An 18,921-nucleotide genomic window follows, 5' to 3' on the forward strand; every position below is an offset into this window, starting at 1 on the left:
TATGGCTGAATTGGGGATACAGTAGCAAAGAGGACAATACCATTTGTGAGACAAGATGAAATCTCCAAGAAAGTATTCATCTATGGTTTAATCCCATCATCAGCAAAGGATTTCAGAGAGTGGAAATTAGTATTTCAGGATAACCAAATAAGAACTGGCTAATCATCTCAAATATGAATAAAATATACCAGAAGTAATCTTACAAGAATCTCCAACCATATCCAAAAACCAAAACTAGCATCTTTCCTTCTTTAAGATTTTAAACTTCAAAAGTAAGAACAATAAGGGAGCAATTCTATTTATCCATCTTCCCTCCATTTTAATTTCCTAAGAATTTACTGTGCACAGACCATAGTCTAATCTTACCTATTTTCTTCTTTTGCTGACGACCAGCTGATTCTGTTATTGTTTCCTTCTTCTTTTCCACTGTAATCAACAAAGCAACAGAAGTTAAGACACAAAAAACAAAAGCCATTCTATGATACTGAAGTAAACTTTTAATAACCACTATCTAATGACTTCAGTTACATCCAAGGGTTAAGTCAGTTTTCCAACCACTAGACATTTAATAATTTTCTAAGAATGGAAATAAGTCCACAAAAAAAGTGCTAGAAATTTAATAATATCTTCACAGAAGTGATTATAATCATAGCCCAAGTATTGTGATAATTTTCAGATTAACTGTCTACAGTAGTGATTGCAAACCTATGGCACAGGTGCCAGAGATAGCAACCCCTTTCCCCAACCGTTACTATAAACACAGAGGGACTCAGGCAGAGCTGTTCCCCTCCCACTCTCCACTGTGCCTGATGACATTTTTTCACATCCCCCAACCCTCTGCCCAGCAGCCCAATAAGAGCACAAAGGAGATAAGGTAGGCTGCTCACAGGCAGCAGAGCTAGAGGGGAGCAGAGTACTCAGGCCACTCCCCTCCTCCTCTCTATATTCACTAAAGACATTACTCACTTCACTCATCCTTCCTCCCAGCAGCCCAATGGGAGTGCTTTCTCCCTCCTGTGTGAGGTAAGAGGAAGGCAGGGCATCCAGTCTGGGGAAGGGGAGGCATAGCACTTGGTCTGGGGTTGGGGGCAGGGACCAGTACTTGGTCTATAAAAGGTCCACCATCACTGGTGTAGGCTAATAAGAGGAATTGTGGTCTACTGTGGTAATTGGAAAGAGCAATAAATTTAGAGTCAGGCCAAAAATCTAACTAAAATTCTGCCTCCTGTGTCAGATGAACAATACAGGTCTACTTGTAACAGATATGACCACCCCTATTCTCTGAATTGCCTAAAGGATAAGTTAAAAATTCCTTGTTATTTAAGGGCCTCCATAATCAGATTCAAACTGTATTTTTTATAGACTGTATTTTTCCTGTATATTAAGAAAAATTACTGGGTAGTCTTGTGTCTGTGATCTGGGTCAAAGATACCATTCAGCTTGCTGTTTTTTCCATTTTCTTTGGGAATTTTGAGAAATGTCTTAACAGAATTTGGTTAAAAAATGAAGAGAACAAAGGTTCTTTTCCCCATAAGACAGATATCTGTCTACCTATTGGGATGGGGAAGGGTGGATAGGGTGATGAACCATCTCTTAATTAGCTATCACTAATTAAAGATGTCTTAGGATGTTAAAGTGAGAGGCTAAATAATGAGTTCCTAAAAATCTATTTGTTAAGCTGCCTGACCCAGCTTGGGTAGTCCCTAGTCATAAAAGCCATGGAGATCCATATTACTTTATCAGTTATGATGCTGGCCTACCCAATAAACCTGATATAACCAATAAACATATGTCCTTGACCTCAAATTGGTCTCTCTAGATAAATTTAGTCATAACAGAAACTATATATATATATATATATATATATCCTACTCCATTCCATTCACATCATATTCTCTGCCTAACTTGTCTACCAACTACTTTTTCCAACCCTCATACATTTGCACATATAGTCAATTCAATTAAAAATACAAGTCTGATATTACCAATTACCTACTGAACATCTCTATGTATCTACATATATATATAAATATATCTGCCCTGTAGGCACCTTAAACTTAACATGTCTAAAATAGAATTTACTAAACCAGGGAAGTAATGATCATACTTCTCTTTTGATCACACCACCTTAGAATCACTGAAAATTTCTCAAGCCCTAGAAATAGTTCTGAAAACACAGCAATGGGAAAAAAAATGTAGCTTGAGATAGTGCCAAGAACAGAATCCAACATTAACAAAGTTTTAAATCAAGAAAGAAAAGAAAAATAAGCATACAACATGAAAAGAACCTGACCACAAAACTGTGAAGATAGAATTAACTCTCCCATTGTCTATTTTTAGCTAATCAAATCAAGAACTTAAGACTAAAAATAAATGAATACTCCAGGTATTTAAATTTATAGGATTTAATAATAACAAAGTGAGAGTTACTTTAGCTGAGTGAGCAGAGCAAAGAGCCAGAGACCCACAAGCCTGCCTCACTTAAGCCAAAGGAAAAAAAGCCCCACAACATGAGTTTCAGCAAATTTATTAACAAACCCATGCCAGAGCACAATGCAAGACAAGGGAACCCCAGGAAGGGTAAAGAATGTTGGGAAATGAAGTCCCCAGGGTACAAATTTTTAAAACACAAACTTAAAGTACTTGTACTTAATACTCCACTTAACCATTAGGTAAGAGAGCTCACACACCCCAAAGGCCAAAAACACTGCCCCTACTTGGGCAGTCCTAGGAAAATTGAAAAACTGCAATTGGTTTCTGAAGACGGAGAGAAACAGAAAATGACGTGGAAAAAGGAATGTAAAAAGAAACCAACATGGCCTCGGAGACCATTCCCTTCCTGGTGTTTGGAGAGACTGGTTCTGGAGATTCCTCCCTTGGCTTGTGGAGAGACTGGTTCCAGAGATTCTGCATTGGCTTTGGAGAGACTCTTTCATGGGATTCTGAGTTGGCTTGCTGGAGATTACCAGACTTTCACGTGGAGATCGAGACTTGAGGAAGCCCTTGCCAAGGACTGAGCCAGATTTCACAGAGAAGAACTTAAGGCTAGTAGTCTTATTAAGGCTCTATTTCTTTCCTACACTTCCCACTTTCACTTTTTCTACCTCATTGTAAATAAAAACTATTCATAGTCATTTTGACTTAATGGATAATATTTTATAATTGGCAACCATAATATCACTTTTATAGCTCTCATTTTGAGTCAAAACCCAACAATATTCCTTACAAAACATTACAAAGGCAACAGGGAAGATCAAGACACAAACTCAGAAGACAATGAAGTCAAAAAGAGTTTCAAGTAAAAAACCTCAAAGGGGTAGGGGATGGGGTGGAAGGAATGAACTGGACACAAATCCAACAAGAATTCCTGGAAGAACTAAAAAATTATTTTCAAAATCAAATAAGTGCAATAGAAGAAAAACCAGGTAAAGATATGAAAGCAAAGGAAGAAAATAATGAAAACACAATTAACAACTTGGGGGGGGGGGGGAGGCACAAAAAATATTCAAGAAAACAACATATTTAAAAAACAGAACTATCAGGGGCAGCTGGGTAGCTCAGTGGATTGAGAGCCAGGCCTAGAGATGGGAGGTCCTAGGTTCAAATCTGGCCTCAGACACTTCCCAGTTGTGTGATCCTGGGCAAGTCACTTAACCCCCATTGCCTAGCCCTTATCACTCTATTGCCTTGGAACCAATACACAGTATTGATTCCAAGACGGAAGGTAAGGGTTTAAAAACAAACAAACAAACAAACAAAATAAAACAACAGAATTCTCCAAATGGAAAAGAGACCATAACAGATATAAATTATATTTAAGAAAGGCCTATGGAAGGATAGATTAAAAATTAATTGTAAACTAAATAATCAAATCCTAAAGAATGAGCAGAGCAAAGAACAAATCAAAGAAACAATTGATTATTTTATTAAAGAAAATTATGACAATGAGACTTTCCAAAAGGCGTACTTAGGGAAAGATTTAAAGCCTTTAATGCATACGTCAAAAAATGAAAGAAAAGCTCAATGGGCATATACCTAAAAAAACTAGAAAAAGAACAAATTAGGAATACTGATTTAAACACAAAAATGAAATTCTTAAAAAACCAAAGGAGAGATCACTGAACTAACAAATTAACAAAAACCAGGAACTGGTTTTATAAAAACAACAGAGCAACAATAATGATGTCTATTATAACACCACTATTAATTCATAATCATCTACTAAAATACAGAGAATTTTGCCCATTTATTCTCTTAAAACAAGATTAGGAACAATTTTTTTCTTTTAAAGCTAGCTATTCGGGACACTAATTCATTGCTAGTGGAGTTGTGAATTAATCCAACCATTCTGGAGGGCAATTTGGAACTATGCCCAAAGGGTGATAAAAGACTGTCTGTCTGCCCTTTGATCCAGCCATAGCACTGCTGGGTTTGTACCCCAAAGAGATAATAAGGAAAAAGACTTGTACAAGAATATTCATAGCTACACTTTTTGTGGTGGCCAAAAATTGGAAAATGAGGGGATGCCCTTCAATTGGGGAATGGCTGAACAAATTGTGGTGTATGTTGGTGATGGAATACTATTGTGCTCAAAGGAATAATAAAGTGGAGGAATTCCATGGAGACTGGAACAACCTCCAGGAAGTGATGCAGAGCAAAAGGAACAGAACCAGGAAAACATTGTACACAGAGACTGATACACTGTGGTACAATCGAAGGTAATGGACTTCTCCATTAGTGGCAATGCAATGTCCCTGAACAATCTGCAGGGATCTAAAAAACACTATCCACAAGCAGAAGATAAACTGTGGGAGTAAAAACACCGATGAAAAGCAACTGCTTGACTACAGGGGTGGAGGGGATATGACTGAGGAGAGACTCTAAATGAACACTCTAATGCAAATACCAACAACATGGAAATGGGTTTGAATCAAGAACACATGTGATACTGCTGGGTCTGTACCCCAAAGAGATAATGGACACAAAGACTTGTACAAAAATATTCATAGCTGTGCTCTTTGTGGTGGCCCAAAACTGGAAAACGAGGGGATGCCCATCAATTGGGGAATGGCTGAACAAACTGTGGTATATGTTGGTGATGGAATACTATTGTGCTAAAAGGAATAATAAAGTGGAGAAGTTCCATGGAGACTGGAACAACCTCCAGGAAGTGATGCAGAGCGAGAGGAGCAGAACCAGGAGAACATTGTATACAGAGACTAATACACTGTGGTATAATCGAACATAATGGACTTCTCCATTAGTGGCGGTGTAATGTCCCTGAACAACTTGCAGGGATCCAGGAGAAAAAAACACCATTCATAAGCAAAGGATAAACTATGGGAGTGGAAACACCGAGAAAAAGCAACTGCCTGAATACAGAGGTTGAGGGGACATGTCAGAGGATAGACTCTAAATGAACACTCTAATGCAAATACTATCAACAAAGCAATGGGTTCAAATCAAGAAAACATGTAATGCCCAGTGGACTTACGCTTCGGCTATGGGGGGTTGGGGGGGAGGAAAAGAAAATGATCTATGTCTTTAACGAATAATGCTTGGAAATGATCAAATAAAATATATTAAAAAAAAAAAAAGAACACATGTGATACCCAGTGGAATTGCGAGTGGGCTATGGGAGAGGTGGGGGGAAGAAAAGAAAATGATCTTTGTTTCCAATGAATAATGTTTGGAAATGACCAAATAAAAATTTAAAAAATAAAATAAAAAAAAAAACTTAAAAAATAAAAATAAAAATAAATACATAAACAACAACAACAACAAAAATAAAGCTAGCTATTCTCAATAAGTTTAAGTGACCAAGCTTGCATAACCTCAACCCCAATAAACTAGAAGCAGTTCTGAATACCACTGCTCAGATCAGGCAGAAGAGGAGCTAGAGGAATTGTAAAAGCAGAACTAGATCTGGCAAAATATGGTCCTTCTTTCAAAGCAGGGCAGGTGGATTTCCCACTCTCTATAGACTGGGGACTTAACTTTATAATCTCATACACTATTCAATTTTAGTATTCATTATAAAAGAGCTGATTTACAAGTATCTAGAAAGAAAAGTCATAATCGTGATAGCCAATACAAATTTGGTAAGAATAAAGGATACTTTGTTTTATGTGGACATAATGGAATATTACTATGCTATAAGAAGACAAAGATGAATTCAGAGACACAATGGAGACTTAAATAAACTAACACAAAGTGAATTAAGTAGAAACAAGGACAGTAAAACACATAACGATTACAATGGAAATGGAACAAAAGCAAACAAAAAAGAATGCTATCTAATGACAATAACCAGACTTGGCTTCAGAGAAGATAATAATAACTAACATTTATATAACATATATAATGTTTACACTGTAAGGTAGGTGCTATTATTAGCCTCATTTTACAGATAAGGAAACAAAGGTAAAGTGACTCTCCCAATTTCCCACAACTAGTGTCTGAAGCTAAATATGAATCAAGGTTTCCCTGACTCCAGACCCAGAGCTCACTGTGCCACCTTGCTACCCCAGAGGAGCTGATAAAATACCAATTTCCTCCTTTCATTGTAGGGGAGGGCCTATGAGTGTGAATTAATGCATGTATAGCCAGACCAAGATGAAAGCCATTGGTTCATTAGTTTGTTTAACTATTGTTCCTCTTCTGTTTTTAAATTTTATTACAAGGGATGGTTTGCCAGAATGGGTGAGGGAAGGGATACAATTGAAAATGAATGTGATGTAAAAGCAACAGGTGTCCAAAAAAAGGCTAAATTAACCAAAAAAGAATAAGGCAGACTCACCTCATTTTGGGGGAGAGATTTTATAAAGCAGTAGACTAGGAAAATGTCACAAATGTGATCTAATTTGATTTCTGCAAGGCATTTGCCAGACCTTCACAATATCCTCACAGATAAGCTAGAGAAATATGAAATAGATGATAGTGCAATGGACTCTGGACAAGGTAAGTGACATGACCCAAGGAGTGATAACAAGTGGACTGACATCACCCTGGAGGGAAATTTCTAGTAAAATACCACAGGATTATGTTCCTAACCTTGTTCTTCTCAACACTTTAAATAGACAATTAAGCAATTTGTGTCTTGTTTCACAACATGACGAACATGGAAAAATGTATTGTATGGTAATACATGTACAACTTATATAATATTACCTGAATTCTTGGGGAATGGGGAAGGATAGACAACTTGAACTGAAAAATGTCAGAAAACAAATATTTAAAATGTTATTGATGTAATCTAGAAAAAATTTTTAAAAAAATTTTAAGTAGGCATGACTACACAATCATTCAGATGAAAAAGACGTGGGAATATCAAAGTGTTTGATGAATTATAGGATTGAACAATGAAGAAGCACCTCAACCCATTACTAAAGAGGCAATTTTGCAAGAAAAATGATATGAAGGATTTCATAAAAAATATGTCTGGCCAGAAACAGTGAAAGGCTGGTCATACAGTGAGTGAGATACAACTCAGAGAATGGATACATTGGTATCCATGTAATATCAACATCTCAGTATAGGCCTGCTATTCACAATGTATCGAGTTTCTTCTTTGAGAGGCACAAAACTTTCCTCTGAGATTGAGATCATGAGGTGTCCTAATCTATATCCTGGATTCAAGGTGAGAAGCACTAAACTGTAAGTACATTTATGCTAACATGCCAACTTTACCCAGTTTTTAAAATATTTTATTCTAAGATCAAAAATTCACATAGGAGGATAGCTAGGTGGCTCAGTGGATTGAGAACCAGGCCTAGAGACAAGAGGTATTAGGTTCAAATCTAGCCTCAGACACTTACTTAACCTCCATTGCCTAGCCCTTTCTGCTCTTCTGCCTTGGAACTAATACAGTTTTGATTCCAAGACAGAAGATAAGGGTTTAAAAAAAAGTTTCTAAATTTGGAAGCTAGTTTCTAAATGCAAATTAAATTTGTCAAACCTGCAGCAAGAAAATGGTTAATAGAACAATTTTTTTCTTATCATCATTATAGTAGCTACTATAGTATTGTACATTCACTGGACACTTCATACATTTTCATTAAATCAAGTAAGCAACAATTACTCACATTTTTTGCTCTGTTTTTCCACTTCAGCTTTTAATCTCTTATACTTGTCCGTCCTGTAAACCAGTACCCAAGTTATACCTAAAAACATCGAAAATAATACATTAAAAATAATCACCATGGCAGCATAAGTATCCATTTAGTTCCATACTAGTGGGATTAAAACATTGCAATATAAAAAAAAAATCAATTGATTGAGTTGAGAACTTAAAACTTCACAGCATTCATAGCATTCCTACTTCATAAAACCTGTAGTCCTAGCCCTCTCCTATGAAAAAAACGGGAAACCCACTATAGAGTTTCAGATCATGATATGAGACCAAATCATGGATGATAGGTCTAAACAGTCTGGCTAAGGAGAAAATAAGAAAGGGAAATTTTACCTCTTAAGCTTGCAGTCAGATAAGAGTCATCAGGGAATAAGGGGAAAAGTTCCTAAAGACCCTCCTATACCATTCACAAATTCCATTTCCTATCCCATAAAAATAAAAACTAAAAAATTGTTAATAATAGAAAGAGGACTGGAGCTGAATCCAGGTCCTGAGATCTAAGCATAGGCCCATTTACAAGTTGTGAGGCTCTGGGATAACATTTTAACTTTCTCCCCTACCAATTTTATTCTATGAATTTTTATCACCATAAAAAGAGCTGCTATAATTTTGTACATAAAGAACCTTTTCCTTTAATTTCTTTTGAGTATAGGCCTAGCAGCAACATAGCTAAGTCAAAAGCACAGACTAGTATTTTTTTATGTATAGTTCCAAGTAACTTACAGAATGTCTGTACTCATTCACACAGATCCTTCAAAAGTGCATGGTGTCTTGTTTCACCCCACAGCTTTTCCAAAATTTGTCTGTTTCTTTTTTTGGTCACTTTTCCACTCTGATGGGTGTGAAATAGAATTGGAGTTGCTTTCATTCACATCTTTGATTGCTAGTGATTTGAAGCATTTTTCTACGTAGCTATAAAAGGGTTTCTTCCCTTGGGAACTCTTGTGTCCTTAAGCCATTATTCTTATTTGCATCAGTTCCTTATACATCTTGGAAATGAGATCTTTTATCAGAGAAACCTGTTGCAATTATTTTCTTTCAAATTGTTTCCTCTTTAATCTTAAAATTATTGCATATCAGTGCAAAAACTTTTAAATTCTATATAATTGTCTCTGGTTCTCTATTCCTTCTTTGATAATTAACTTTTCTCCTATCTATAGAACTGATTTTTTCGATGTTTCTCCCTTTTGTTTTTCTGAACTTTTATATCTAATTGGAGTTTATCTTTGAATAAGGGGGCAAAGTAATGATGACAATCTAATTTCTCCCATACAAAACTGTCCAATTCTCACAGGAGTTTTAGTCTTTATAGTGCAGTCAGGACTTTATGCTTATGAAATAGTGCAGCAGAGGTGTTTAGCACATGACTCTCAGGTGTGGCTGAAACCAGATTTAAAAAGCCAGTGGGAATTATTTAACAAAATAAAAATACACAGATGATATTAATAAATTATTTTTTAAAGTTAATATTTGTTCCATAGAGACCCGTATGTATGGTTTAGTGGCCCCCATTTCTGAGTTTGACACCACTATACCAGAATATTAGATACATTTGCTTTTGTATATTATATACCTAATCTGTTCCATTGATTGGTCTATTTTTAAACCAGTAACAAATTGTTTTTACTTTTTTTTGTTTTTTACTTTTTTTGTTTTTACTTTTACTACTTCAGAGTATAGTTATTTGGCAAAAAATGGAAACTAAGGTGATGCCCATCAACTGAGGAATGGCAATATAAGTTATGTTATAAGAATGTGATGGAGTGCCTTGTGCTTTAAGAGGAAATAGATGATTTAAAAAAGATATGAAAACGTATGTGAAACGAGGCAGAGTAAAGTAAGCAGAACTAGAACAATTCATATATCAATATTATAACAATGAAAATTATTGAGGATTTTAAGAAACTAATCAAGAATGAAATGGGTAGAATCAGAATAATTTCTATAACACTATAAAAGCAAACTCTGAAAGCTGTAAAAACTATGATCATTACAATGACATTCATGATTCCAAAGGACCAATGATGAAACAAGCTATTCATTACAGAGAAGGTATGGATTTAGGGAGTAGAATGATATATATATATATTTTTATACAGTCACTGAGAGACTAGCTTGACTATGCAAATTTGTTATAAGAATTTTTGAGGGGGACTACAGGGAAGGAAAAGAAATAAATCTTTATCTATATTACTGTTAATTTTAAAGAAATTTTAAGGTAGGTGTGCTATGGATGGGAAAGGTTACATGTACTTTCAAATGAGGTCACTGAATAGCCAGTTTTGCTCAATCTTTCTACTTTGCAGAGACCTCTCAAATTTCTGAAATAAAAAAAAAAATCAACAAAATGTTAAAAAGAAAAAAATTAAGTTAAATCTTTGGATGAATTATGAACACGAGTCACATTTCTCCTTTTATATACCCATTGTACACCCTAGTTACACCTAAACTGGACTACTTGCTTTCATAGAATTTGAAATTGTCTCTTGCCTCACACTCATACCTGGGGATGCATAATTAAGGGACATCCGGGTGAAAATGTCCTGTTGAAAATTAGAAATAAAGACTAGGGCAGGCCAGGTTAAGTTAGAAATCATCTGTGCATTGATATTAATGACTACACAAATGCAGAAACTTCCCCTTAATCTTTCTTCCAGGTTCAGCTATTACCTTCACCACAAAAATCTTTCCTGATCACCACCACCCTCCAGTTTATTTAAATAAACCCTTGCCTTCTGCCTTAGAATAGATTTATACCAAATATCAGTTCCAAGGCAAAATAGTAAGGGCCAGGCAATTAGGGTTAAGTGATTTGTTCAGGGTCTCACAGCTGGAAAGCGTCTTCAGTCAAATTTGAAACCTGTTCCTTTCCTTCTGGTTATCCACTGACTCCAGTTGGAAGAGACCTTTCCCTCTTCAAATTTTCCTAAAGCACCTTTGTCTTTGGCCATCCATCACTTCCTACATGTATTAAACTCATCTGTGTACATGTAGTGACCTGCCAATAACCGACAAATTAGCATTTGTTCCTTGCCTACTATGTAACATATTAAAATATGGCATTAATATAACTCTAAGGTTTGCAAGGAACTTGTACGTTATCTCCCTGGTAAGCAAGCACTACAAGCAGTTTGCTTTTTATATGTAGACATGAGAAATTAAGACTCAGGTTAAGTAACTTGCTCCTGATCAAACACGTATAAAGTGTCGGAGGCAGAAGTCGAGCCCAAGTCTTATGTCCGACCCTCGTTCCCCATTTCATACATACTGTGCAGGTAAACTGTACGAGGGGTGGTTAGTGTTGTGCACATAGTAGACGCTTAATAAACCGTTTGTTAAACTGAACCGAATTGCTCAGGGGCTCTCGGCTCCCCGAGACTGGGACAGGGAACCCTCAAGAGAGCAGAGTGCGGCCCCTGCCGCGGTCCTGGCCTCACCCTCGGCCAGCAGCGCCGTGCACACGGAGATGAAAACGATGAGGAGGGTGTCCGCGAACATGGTGCTCATCCTGGGCCGCGCGACTGCGGCTCTCCAAGCCCCCCCTGAGGGGGCGGGGAAACACCTGCGGCAGCTAAGGAAAGAGAGCAGAAGGAGCGCAATCACCAGCGACCACCCGCGCGAACACGGAGACACTCCGAGAGGCAGGAAAACTCACTTCCGCTTCCGGAGCAAGGAGCCGGAAGCACGCGTAGAGACGGAAGAAAAGGAGGCTGCAGTGGAAAATGAGGAAGGTTGGCGAGAAAAATAGCCAATAAGAGAGTGTCTCGCGTCCACCCGCAAGGCGTTGGAAATATATCGCGAGATCTCAGACGACTTCCGCCTCAGAAAGTTTCGACAGTTTCCGGTGCGAGTGCAAAGCAATAGGCTCTCTTCATTCTCATCTCCGTGATTTGTGACGTGACTCCTCCCCCTCGCTCTGTTTTTTGCCCTGACTTTCGCGCCACGGAATTCACTCTGGCTTCCGGAATTCCCAAACTACCTTCTGAAAGTATCATCTAGGGAGTGCAGAAATCCATCATGTCACTTTACAAATGAGGAAACCGAGGCCCATTCGGGCAAAGTAACTGGGAATTAATGAAAGAGGGGCTAGAACCCAGGACTCCTTGACTTCCCTACCAGTCTCTCCTCCCTCTGATCGTGAAGCGTTTGGACCCTTAGTCAGTCTGGTCTACAGACCCCCTTGTCAGAATGTTTTTAAGTAATGTCGGTGTAGGTATAATTACAAAGAAAACCAATTATGTTGAAATATGTGTATGTATATGGGTTTATATATAAACATATATACATGCTGGTGTTGAACTAAAAAATATGCATTTTTAGTTCAAGAACTGCTAAACTGGCAATGAATAATTGCTGAGGTTTTTCAAAAGCGTGATGTCTTATGTTGCTTTAGCAGTATCATTTATTCCAGATTGGAAGTTATTGTACTTAATACAGGTGTAAAGTTAGGAAAGCATACTATCTATAGTAGGTTATCACTTTTGCTTCCCTCCCACTTGATTTCACCCAAATGATTTTTATTTATATTTTTATACATATAGAGCAGCTAATCTCCACCCCCCATTTCCCTCTTTTTCAAAACTTTATTTTGCTTCTTTTGAATAAGACACGAAGTCCAAGAACTTTATGACCTTGGGTATTTAGGTGGTAAAGTGGATAGAGCACTATGCTGGCAATCAGAAAGTTCAAATCCACTTCAGATACTTCCCAGCTGTGTGACCCTAGTGTGTAGTAGTCTCTTGGTAACGGAGGATGACGATTGTCTTTGTGCGAGTCCCTTAACCCTCAATGTCTAGCCCTTACCACTCTTATGCCTTGGAACCAGTACATAGGGACAAAGGGAGCCACAGAGAGTAGGCAGAACAGAACAACTATAACAACCAAGAGCCATATTTCAGTCATGGGTCCCATGCCACCAAGTGTCAGTGATAGCTACAAGGTTAAATTAGCCTTTGTGTTAAGATCTCTGGTTCACCCTGCATGTTTTTATTTGTATGGGCATTTAATACTGTTACCTTGAAAAAATAAAGAACTATCAAAGTAATTATTAATAGAGGGTCTTTAATCTAAGCAAGGAGATTATAATGGAGAAAACTACACAGCGCCATAGCCCTGGAATTATAATCTGGAGAGCAGCACAGAACTATAGTAATAGGACTTCTCACTGAGGTAAATAAAAAAGGGAGAGGACAAAAACCAGGTTCATAAAAGTTTGGGATGAAGCTAATAATATAAAGCCCTGCCAGCAAACCTGTGGCATGCATGCCAGAAGGGGCACTCAGAACCCTCTCTATGAGACATGCCTACCTTCCCCAAAATTCTGACTAGAAAGCCAGAGGGATACAGGGACTGGTCTGATCCTCTCCCCCTCTCCACACATGGCTTCCATCACCAAACCCCTCTAAAAGGTTTGCCATCACTGGTCTAGAGTTTAAGGTGGCTGGGCCTAGATGCAATAGGCAGAAGCTAATGTGATTAGAAGGGTACTTAGGTTTGGTTGTTTTGACTAAATTCTTGGAAAGAGGCAAAAACAATTCATAGTCATATCAATCATTGTCTTTTTAGTTCTTTGTTTTAACATTCTGGGAGGGTCAGTAATGGGATCTTTTGAAAATTAGGTCATCAATACCAAAACAAATAACATACAAAAGATGATTCCTAGTCCTTAATCTTCAGTTTCTAATAGGATATATTCACCAGGATGACCCACCTTCATCTCAAATATATTATAGCAAGGTTATTTTTTCTTTCCCAAACTACATTTCTCAACTTCTTGCTTGCTAAATTTTTAGCAATGGTGTATCACCATTCTCCCAGGAACAAGCCTTGTCACTTTTCTCCACTTTGATCTCCTTGATCCATTATTATTGAGACCTGTTTCTTTCTTCAGTGTTTCTTCCATTAACAATCTACTGATATTGTTATATAAATACATATTATGGACCACCTGCACAAGAAATTAAGAATATGGCTTACAAACCTGATAGTAATAAGGAATTTCAGTTTTGCATACACTGCAGGAATTCTTTCTCTGGTAAAAGCAGAGTAGCTAATAATTTGTTTGAGTGATACCTCATCTTTCAAAAAGACAGAAAACAATAAGGAAGTAGTGTCTAAATTGGAAATGATGTGAAACTTGGGAGAAGGCCATTCCATCTAAGAATTTGTTTTAGAAAAGAAGATGAAAGGTAGACATGATTTGTGTACCCTAAATTTTAGGGAAAACATTTCAAAGTATTTGTATCTCCCCTGCTTAGTAAAGTGCTTGCACATAGCAGGTATTTAATAAATACTTTTTATTTTTAATTAGTTGAAAGAAAGAATAAGTAGGAACTCCAAAATTCTCTTGACCATCAATTGGATGTTTGAAGTGAGGAAAAATGTGTCTAATCTCAAATATTCCCCTATCTACTATCTCCCCTGCAGGCCAATGACACTAGGATCCAAGTCTTTTGACTTTGAATAAAGTGCTTGGCTGCATATGCTACTTAACTTGTGAGGGCTTGCTTCTGCAACAGGTTTACTAAAATTAGAACCATAAGGAGATTAGCATGGTCCCTATGCAAGGATGACATGAAAATTTGTTAAGCATTCCATATGACAATTTTGTTTTATGGAACCCCCAAATTTGCCTTTGTCACTTGGGAACTTGCTATGTGGTACTCCAAGACTGACCTTTGTCTTAGACTGAACAATAAACCTTAAAGTACCCAGTGACCTTAGCTTAGATAGAATTAATAGATATAATCAAATCTTAAGTACTCTCTGTCTTAGAAGTTTCTCCCAGGCCTTTCCCTGGTGTCCAGCCCCTGGATGGAATGCTCCTGCCCTGGTCTTGATTGTGAGTCAATCAATTGTCATTGTACTTTATTTCCCAGAAGGTATATAGAACCCCAAGTTCTTCAGCTCATTGGGGAAATCCTCTTTTGAGGTGGTTTTTTTTTTTTCCCCAGAGACCTTGTTCCCAGAGTTCCAGAGCTTGGCTCTGTGTAGTATATTGCACATGACTCTGTGTAGGGCCAATGAGAGCAGTGTCTTCCTTGTCCTGATTAAAAACTTGTTCTTTCTAACTATTTTAGTGTTTGTATTTTTCAAGGTTGACAATATAAAAACATTTTTAATAAAGTTTGAATGAATCAGTTTCCTTGAGGTAGTCACTATGATTAAGAAATTAAGCCTGAAGGACAGCCAGCCACCCTACTCTAACTCCCTGCTTGCAAGATCAGTCTCTTCTCCTCTGCCCGAAGGACAGACAGCCACCCCCCTTCAGCTCCCTGCTTGCAGGATCAGTCTCCTCTCCATTGCCTGAAGGCCAGACAGCCATCCCCCCCCCTCCAGCTCACTCCCTGCTTGCAAGGTCAGTCTCCTCTCCTCAGCCTGAAGGCCAGACAGCCACTCCCACTCCAGCTCCTGCCTAGTTCCAGACAAGCCAAAGGCAAGACCAAATAAAAAGCCTATTCCCCCAATGCTGTGGGGCCCAGGGTGGCAGATGTGATCTCCTTCTGGGTCCACATGTAATAAAGATCTTTCTTTCCTCATTCTGAGTGTGGTTTGAGTTTTGTGCACCAGACTGATGATTTTCTATAACAACTGTGCCATGTAATATAGCTCATTATTCTGTCCTCCTTAAGTTCAGAAGGATCTAGTGCCACATCTTCCAACTACCTCTGGCTAGATATCCTATTCCATTTAGTGCTGAAATTTCAGTTCCTTCTGAAGTCCCTTCCATTTGCTCCCTCCAATTACATCCTGATTCCAAACCATAAAATCTTAAGCAGTTGTTGAAACTGCAAAAAACACAGAACTATTAAATAGTCAGAAAAACCACATCTTTAATTAAGGAGAGGGGTTCAGTACTTTCCTCAAAGTCTCCACACAGAGCCCAGAGGCTCTGGCCACTCTAGCTATCAGCCCCTGGAGTGCCAACCATATGAGACTGACAGCTTCCAGGAATAAAAGAATTTGGGGAACATATATACTTTTTAAGGAAACTGAAGACAGGAGAGTATAGTTGATTGGCCTTATAATGGCTACAAAGAAAATGAGAGGTCCTAGACAGGATTATCAAGGAGAGGTTGATGCTTTACAAGGGACACAAAAGAGGGAAAGATCCAGCCAAGGACTAGGCGACCCCAGAAAGGACCTTGACACAAAGGGTACCAGGAGGGCACCTCACACCTGATTAAGACTGCTAACTTTACCTAAAACACTTTAAGGTCTATTGTTAATATGAAACTTGTGAAGTTGGGCTTTCCTTCCTTGAGAAATTCTCATGTGACAAGGTCAACCTTGAGGTCTTTAACTTTCAAGTTCAAAAGTAGTTTGGACGTCCTCAACTTTGGGATCTGGTGTTCAATCTCTCAAGAGAAAATGAAGCAGGATAGGGAATACAACTAGCAGTTTGCCCTCCATTGTATTTGTCTAGTTGCATTTTTTGCTAATAAAATAGCAATTTTTAGTATTTATAATCTAGATTTCCTAGAATCATAGAAACTTTGTAGCTATAACGATGTGAAAGATACAATGATGGATAGTATAATTTCTAAAAAAGACAAGTATTTTTACAACACTTTGCAAGAAATATTCTTTGTCAGATGATGTGTATGAATTTTGGTTCTGATATATATGGTGACAGGGATACAAAAAGTCACCATTTCTATAGGTCTAGGGATAACAAGGCATAGTGACTAGAAAGCCAACCCTAAAAGAGTCAAGTCCTTATACTATTGCCATGAGCAATCCACTGAGATCTCTCAGCATCCCAAGTGACTCCTGAGGACTATATGTTGCAGATGAGTTGCTGATCTGTATTGATCAAGGGAATTGCCACAGCAAGAGTGGTTTACCATACCAAGAAATTCCCAAGTCTGAACCTCCTTTCCCCATGAAAAATTGATCTATAGACAACCTAAGCTTGTTTTTTGAATGACTTAACAGTGGTATATTTCTTCCAAAAATGAGAGGAAGGGATCAGTGATACAAAAGTGAAAATCAACAGATTATAGACTCATAATAGATTTTGGTCTGGAAGAGAACTTAAAGGCCCTGGAATTCACTCCTTCTCACTTTAAAGATGAGGAAATGGAGGCACAGAAAGGTTGTGACTTGCCTGGAATCACATAGTTAAAAAAAAAATGTCTGAGGTGATATTCTATCCCAGATCTTCATGATTCCATACCATTAGCATTCTAATTTACTATATTACAACCTACTTCCTACTAGAGATCCAACATGTAATAATGTCTTCACTTTTCTTTTTATTCCCCAGTAATATTTCAATTTTCCCCAAATACATTTAGAAGCAATTTAAAAAATTTTATCAAATTTTGAGTTCCAAATTTTTCCTTTTCTTTACTGAAATGGCAAGTAATTTCATGTAAGTTATATATGTGTTTATTATCTAATACATATTTCCATATTAGTCTTTTTCTGGAAGAAAATACATCACTAAAAAAGAAAAGAAAATCTCTTAAACAAAATAAAGTGAAAAACGCTGTGCTTCAATCTGTAATGAGACTCCAGTAATTCTTTCTCTGGTACTGGATAGCATTCTTCATCATGAGTCTTTTGGAACTTTCTTGGGTCACTGCATTGCTGATAATAGCAAAGTCATTCATGGTTGATCATCAAACAATATTACCATTACTATGTAGTTTAAATTCAAACTAGTTACTGTGAAGATTAAATTTAACTCTCCCCTGATTGTGAAAATGGTTTTCCTTAAATTTAATTCTTCAAAAGCTATTTTTCTATGAATTTATGATCAATAAAGAATTATTGGAAAAATATTGTTACAAAAATGGACCACTGACATTTTGTAGGGTTAGCAGAGCTATGAAATTCTACAGCCATTCTGGAAAGCAATTTTAACTGTGTCCCCCAATTTACTAAACTGTGTATATCCTTTGACTCAGCAATACCACTATAAGGCCTATAGCCCAAAGACATCAAAGTGGGGGTTGGGGGGGGCAGAGAGAAGAACCATCTGTACAAAAAAAATATTTAGAAATCCCTTTTGTAATATCAAAGAACTGGAAACTAATAAAATGCCCATCCTTTGAAGAATGCCTGAACAAAAGTAAGATATGTGAATGGAATAGAATACTGTTGTGATGAGAAAATATGAAATAGGTGGTTTAAGATAATCCTAGAAATACTTGTATGAACTAATGCAGATTGCAATGAGAAGAAAAGGAGATTTATATAATAATAATAAAGGAATTTTTAAAACAAGGAATTTTTAAGGACTTTAAAAATATGATAAATGCAATGATCAATCATTAATATAGATTCTAGAGAACTAATGATAAAGCATGTTACCTACTCCTGACCCAGAGGTGATATCTCAGAGGACAGAATCAGACAGGCAGACCGGCAGGTAGATAGATAGATAGATAGATAGATAGATAGATAGATAGATAGATAGATAGATCATTTGTAAATAGCTAATGAAGGAATTTATTTTATTCAACTATGCACATTTGTTACAGGATTTTGTGAGACTCAGCCTGTTTGAGAATGTCCCTTCCAAGTGTTGCTGACTACTCTGACTGACTTCAAAATTGGAGAAAAGAGTACTTGGATTTACTGCTCTCATATAAAACTGGTATCATATATTAACATTGGACAATCCTGTCTTCTTCTTGTACTAAAACCTGTGCCATGCTTTTACTGTGGGGAAAAAAATCTCTGTATGTGAATATAGAAAATAATAGCCATGTCAGAGATCTGGTAGATTTAACTTTTAAGTAATCAATCGGATGCACATAGTCATATGTACATCCCATACC

At 37.3% G+C, this 18,921-nt stretch overlaps 1 protein-coding gene and 1 pseudogene across 2 annotated transcripts in view; one reads left to right on the forward strand and one right to left on the reverse strand.

Annotated features, from left to right (window-relative positions):
* TMCO1 (transmembrane and coiled-coil domains 1) overlaps window positions 1-11,809 on the reverse strand; it is a 55,736-nt gene extending 43,927 nt beyond the window's left edge. Inside the window, exons 1-3 of one of the 2 annotated variants that reach the window (XM_001370561.5) lie at window positions 11,569-11,809; window positions 8,085-8,162; window positions 367-426 (exon numbers count right to left, since the gene is read on the reverse strand). In XM_001370561.5, the coding sequence (XP_001370598.2) occupies window positions 367-426; window positions 8,085-8,162; window positions 11,569-11,638 (208 nt within the window). In that variant the 5' untranslated portion in view covers window positions 11,639-11,809. Of the gene's footprint in view, window positions 1-366; window positions 427-8,084; window positions 8,163-11,399; window positions 11,513-11,568 lie in introns of those variants that run through there. The other variant, XM_056815474.1, reaches the window with a different exon arrangement.
* Window positions 11,810-14,634: 2,825 nt separating this feature from the next.
* On the forward strand, window positions 14,635-14,734 carry LOC130457729 (U6 spliceosomal RNA; annotated as a pseudogene).
* The last annotated feature ends 4,187 nt before the right edge of the window (window positions 14,735-18,921 follow it).

This window comes from Monodelphis domestica, chromosome 2, assembly GCF_027887165.1.
Source record: "Monodelphis domestica isolate mMonDom1 chromosome 2, mMonDom1.pri, whole genome shotgun sequence".
NCBI classification, from domain to species: domain Eukaryota; kingdom Metazoa; phylum Chordata; class Mammalia; order Didelphimorphia; family Didelphidae; genus Monodelphis; species Monodelphis domestica.